The 5,878-nt window shown below is 27.3% G+C and overlaps 1 protein-coding gene across 1 annotated transcript; it reads left to right on the top strand.

Moving 5' to 3' along the window:
• Window positions 1-3,633: 3,633 nt before the first annotated feature.
• LOC137812485 (U-box domain-containing protein 26) lies at window positions 3,634-5,586 on the top strand. The gene has a single exon (XM_068614474.1). The coding sequence runs from the start codon at window positions 4,227-4,229 to the stop codon at window positions 5,397-5,399; it is 1,173 nt and encodes a 390-aa protein (XP_068470575.1). The 5' UTR covers window positions 3,634-4,226; the 3' UTR covers window positions 5,400-5,586.
• The last annotated feature ends 292 nt before the right edge of the window (window positions 5,587-5,878 follow it).

Genomic DNA, 5,878 nt, shown 5'->3' with positions numbered 1-5,878 from the left:
AATTAATTTTGATTTTCTTGTAATGATAATTATTTTCTTAAACGATTTTTGTCCTATTACAGTTATCCTATTACACATTAGTTACTTAAAAGTATTTATACTTTGTTTTTAACAAACTAAAGAAGAAAATTAAAAAATAAACAGAAAAAAAATAGTTAGTTAAAAAATTGACAGAAAAATATAATTTTATTCATATTAATGCTTTTTTTATTGATTATTAAAATTATTATTTATTATTACTACAATAATAAATACCATGATTTTTCACAATTAATTATGCTCATTTATCCACTATTTTTGAAAGAGAAAAAATGAAAGTAAAATTGTTTTTCTTATTTGTACACTCTTCTTTCATATTGGGATCCAAATAAGTAATGAAGGCACTTTAATTTTGTTGCCCTATTCACGTGATAGGTACGTTCTTAATAAATTAGTTGCCGGAAAATGCGCCTAAAATGTCATATTTGTTAAGAATAAAAAAAAAACTAATAATATTATTCTTTTCTTTAATTTTGTGGACCCTTCCTTTTATATCTTCGTAAACTTAATTTACTGATTTATTCCGTAGCTATACATCATGTCCACGCATACATTTTACAAATAAATTATTATTTTTATTTTAGTCAAATTAACAAAAACCCAATCTCAGATTCAAATCAAATACCTGCTTTTCAAAATTTGTGAATTTTTCAAAATAATAACGTATTTTCGATAAAGGTAAATTATATAAAAGTAACAGTAGTCTAGAAGTGCTTTTGTGCAGACAATAGTCCACAAAAAAATGATTGTGGTTGATATAAATATGAATTATTGAATGGATATATATATATATATATATATATATATATGATTCAAATTTCAAAAATGGATATTTTATGTGTTTCTAGAAGTTCAAAACGTTTGATATTTTATATCATTTATTCTTTGAATTGCATTTCTCAGTCAAACATATAATAATGGGCAAGGAATTACGTAAATTAAAATTTAGATGATAGTGAAAATTAAACTCAAATTGTTTAAGGTGTAACACCCCATATATGTATATTAAGGAAAGAAGATGTAAACATATACTTATGTAAAATATAATAAAAAAGTTTAATGTAATAGAAAAGTGTTATTAAACAAATGACTTGTAATAATATACTCATTTTAATTATATATATATAATAAAAAACATATTCATATTTATAATCCAATAAAATATTGGTATATGAAAAAATTATATGCCCTTAAACTTCCTATGAGAATCTAGCAAATATTCATGTATAATAAGAAATCAAACAATCACACAGAAAAATGTCATTACAACTTTATTAACATTATTTTTTATATTATTATTGATAATAAAATTATTTATATTATCATTTATAATAATAATAACTTATTGTTATTATTATTTTTAAATAATCTTAAAAAATATAACGCTTGAAATACTTTTTTTCTATGTATATAGTTTATATTGTAAAAATATGCATGAATAAATAGATTAATTTGGGAATATAATAATAATTTGTAAGAATAAAAATTTCATTAATTTAAAAGAATTTCTTTCTTTCATTTTTTAAGTTAAAATTGATTAAACTAAAACATACAAAAATAAAATGTAAAAATTAAATATAATTTATTTTTAATTATTTGTATAATTTGTATTTAAAATGTTATAATTTCAAATTTATAAGCTAATTTGTAAATTTGAACGACCTAACAAATCGAAATTATAATTTGGAGTATAGTTATATAGATTTCTTTTGAAAACAAAATATGTTTTCATTATTCTTATTTATGGAAAGATACCTGTAAAATAATATTGGTGGTGAGAAAATAATTAGTACTTAAGTGAGTTTGGTATAAAATGTTTTCTTGAAAATTCAATAGAATGATTGGATGAGTTTAAGTATGAGTTTTTAACTGTCCCACTTTATCATATTAACTCTGTTATTCAAAAAATAAATAAAGAAATTAAGTTATGTTTAAGCGCGGATAACAAAGGGAAAAAATTAACTAAAGTACGAAAATGGAGATCTAAAAATAAAAAACATGAAAAAAAAAAGCTTAAGCTTTTCATATTCATTAAATAATTTTAAAATTTTATTTATTTATTTATAATTTATTTCTATTTAAATATCTTTATTTTTTATTTTATTTTATTTCTTTTTCTTTCTTACTCTTCCCCATCTAAATAAAACATATGTAGAAAAAAAAGTCCATTAAGTTTGTACAATTGGTCTCAAACACTTTTAAAAAAATTAAAAAAGTATAATAAGTTTATTTATAATTTAAAATAATTTAGGCATAACAAATTTAAAAAATATATAAAATTATAAATTACTTATTTTAATTTTTAAATTTTTAAAATTTTCTTTTTAAAATTATATATAATTTTTTTATTTGAACATTACTTATGTTTTTTTATTATGATTTGAATAAAAAAGAATCTATCATACATGAAAAATACCTTTGTCTCTGTTTTTATTGCTTTGTCCATGCATATTCAATGTTATTAGTGGAGATTCATGCAACAAGTGGGTCATGTGGGTTATTTTTGTAGGATAATCAATTATACACATCCTAATTGATTATGGCTGTATTTTTTAGAGAATAATAGGTTATATACTTTATTTTTAATAACAACCATAAATTTATAATTTTATTTTTTTATCTTTTAAAAAAAATAAATCACATCCATTATATTAATTATAAAATTTTGTAATAAAAAATTTATTTCTCTTCACTTTTCACTTTTTTTTTTCTTAATACAAATAATTTCCCTTTCTTTTCTCCTTTTCTTTAAATTCATCTTTTTCATCCTCTTAATTCAAATAAAAGCATAAATAACACCAGGATCTTATCCATAAGTTACTTATTTAATTTTCAAAGTTTAAAATTTTAACCTTTATTTATAAAATAAGATTGATATATAATTAAAAATTTAAAATAAGTGTACTATCTTATCTTATCGGAGAAGTTAATAGTCTTTTTTATCTCTATATCACTTAAAAAATGTTATAAACTCCTTATTATTTCAAGACTCATCTAAAACTACTCACATAAAGTAAACAAAAAAAACTTAACCATTTTATTTATTTATTTGAGAGACTCTTTACAAATGAACACTAGATTTTACCTATTTCCTTATAAGAAGTTTGATATAACCATTTTTATTATGATTTTACCTATTTTACACTGTATAAAGAATACTTGAGAAATGATATGAAGAAACAAACAAAAATAATGATGATTGAGCAGTGCATAATTATTTAAAATAAAATCCTAAGAAGGAAAAGAAGCATAGTGATTATTGAGTAATGTATAATTAACCTTTTTGAACTGTGATATCTTCTCCAACAATTTGGCCTAAACAAAAAAAAAGGAAAACATCAGAAAAAGGTTTCTCCTTCTTTTATTTCCATTATTTGAAACAAAAACAGCATGCATGATAAAAGCATGAAAACATGAAAGGCACAATTTTCTTCCATTAACAATATTTTTGACTCTTGGTTGTCCAGTTTGACTGGACAAAAGCAAAAGAGTGTTTTGGTTTGACTGGATTGATAAAGAAGATGCCTGGGGTGGGGACCAAACTCACCATTATTCTATAATATCAGTTCCTATTCCACTTTCTTTCTGTAGATTATCTATAGTTTTGGCTACACTGTCTGTGCCTGTTCCTTTCTGTTTTTGCCATCAAATATTTGTACTTTTCTGCTTTCCCTTTCTCCACTGTCCTGTCAATAGTTTACCCAAGAATTGCACAGATACACAAATTTCCCGTCCCATCCTTCCACTACTCTTTTGTGCTGCCAATTTAGAATTAATGTGACTCCTCAACTATGCAACCTTTTTCTCTCTCATTATGCATCACTTCCTTCCACTGGATGCCATGCTGTTTGGTCATGTTTCACTTCTCACTTCTCATTTATATTTCAGACTCCACTTCCACTCTTCTTGCATCTAATTCTTTCTCCTTCTTCTTCTTCTCTCTCTCTCTCTCTCTCTCTCTCTCTCAAGGCTTTAGAAGCTAAAAGAGGAAAACAAAAAAGGTTTGCCACTTTCTGACACCATCTTTGTGCCTGCTTTAGAATGCATGTCTTCCAGTCTAAAGCCTCACATGAGACATCATATTTGAGAATCCACTTTGATTTTTTTGTCTCTTTGAAGTTCCACTGGAGACATAAATTCTAGCAACTACTTTCTTCTTTGTTCTTGAGAATCTTCAGTTTCTTTCCATGAACGAATCTCAAAACACCATTCCTCCCCTATTCAGATGCCCCATAAGTTTAGACTTGTTGGAAGATCCTGTAACCTTGTGCACAGGCCAAACCTATGACAGGTCAAACATAGAAAAATGGCTTGCTGCTGGCAACCTCACATGTCCAGTCACAATGCAAAAGCTTCATGATCCATCCATTGTTCCCAACCACACTCTTCGCCACTTGATCGATCAGTGGCTTCAACTGGGTCCCCTATTCGACCCTGCCAACCCAGAAACTTCAACTATTGACTCCTTAGCTTCCCTCAAGCGCAACCTTGAATCCCATGAAAGCAGCTTAGAAAACAAGCTCCAAGCACTCAGGAAAATTAGTCTCTTGTCTGATGAGTATTGCTCCTTTAACAAATCATGCTTCCTCCAATTGGACTTCTTACCGCTGCTTTTGGAACTAGTTTTTGGAACTCAAGTATCAATAAATCACATGAACTTCATTGAGCTAGCACTTTGCTGCATTCAGAAATTTCTGCCACTTGGTAGTTTGGAGCCTCTAAATATGATCAAAGATGGGTCTAAATTAGCCATGTTTGTGCTACTAATTGAAAAGGGTACTAACTCGGTTAAGACTAGCTTGTGCCGTGTTATAGAGTCAGCATCATCGTCATCGGAGACAGAAGATTTATGCTATATTCTTGGAAACTCTCCCAAACTAGTGCACGAGATTGTTCAAGTTGTTAACCAAAATTACCAAGTTTCTGGGGATGCAATTAAAGCCATATCAGCACTATGTTCGTTTCAATCCAACAGAGAGAGTTTGGTGAGAGGAGGAGCAATAGAGGGTATCATGAGATACATCTCATCAGAAAGAAGAACCATGGCCCCACTGGCAGTGAGAACAGTTGAGAAACTTATGGCGCTGGAAACTGCTAAAGTGGCATTGGTGAATCACCCCAATGGTGTTGGTACTTTGGTTAATATGGTTTTCAAGGTATCTGATCAAGAATGTAGTGAAAGTGCTGTTGAGGTGCTTTTAGTTGTTTGTGGTGAATTTGAGCGTGCAAGAGAGACAGCCATTGAAAGTGGAGTTTTGACTCGGTTGTTATTGCTCCTGCAGAGTCAGAGTAGTAACAAAACAAAATCAAAGGCAAGATTGCTACTCAAATTGCTAAGATCAGAGTCAAAGCAGGGTTAGATTTCTCAATAATAATATTAATAATAATACCTTTGTCATAAATGATCATAATGTTCATGAAGACTAAAAGTGTAAGTGTTTCATACATCAATTTGTAGATCTCATTCTTCTTTTGTGGTTCTAATCTTTTTGAATAATATGGGAATAGCTGAATCCCATTAGGAGTTTAAAAGTCAGTTTTGTCTTCATTGTTGTCCGTCAATCTTTCAATCTACTTCCTCCACCATCATTAATGACTACAAAAAACCACAATTTCTTTCTCAAATACTACCTCTATTTTTTTATTTTTCAAATATTAACAAATTCTAACTAATTTTACTTCCTTTAATAATATATTCTTTAAATATCTAACTTTAGTTACACCATGATACTGTATACATATTTTTTATTTTACAAGAAAGACATTTTAAAAATTAAGAAACTACTATAATTTAATTGACTTACCTAATAGGGGTGAAATTAGTTTTTATTTGGCTTAT

The sequence above is a fragment of the Phaseolus vulgaris genome, chromosome 2 (genome assembly GCF_051622355.1).
Source record: "Phaseolus vulgaris cultivar YP4 chromosome 2, ASM5162235v1, whole genome shotgun sequence".
NCBI lineage: Eukaryota > Viridiplantae > Streptophyta > Magnoliopsida > Fabales > Fabaceae > Phaseolus > Phaseolus vulgaris.
Note: the sequence above shows the minus strand (reverse complement) of the source record. Positions and strands in the feature narration are given on the sequence as shown.

Bases quoted from the DNA above. Each gene is read 5' to 3' on its own strand.
- LOC137812485 (XM_068614474.1), top strand. From the start codon at position 4,227: ATGAACGAATCTCAAAACACCATTCCTCCCCTATTCAGATGCCCCATA.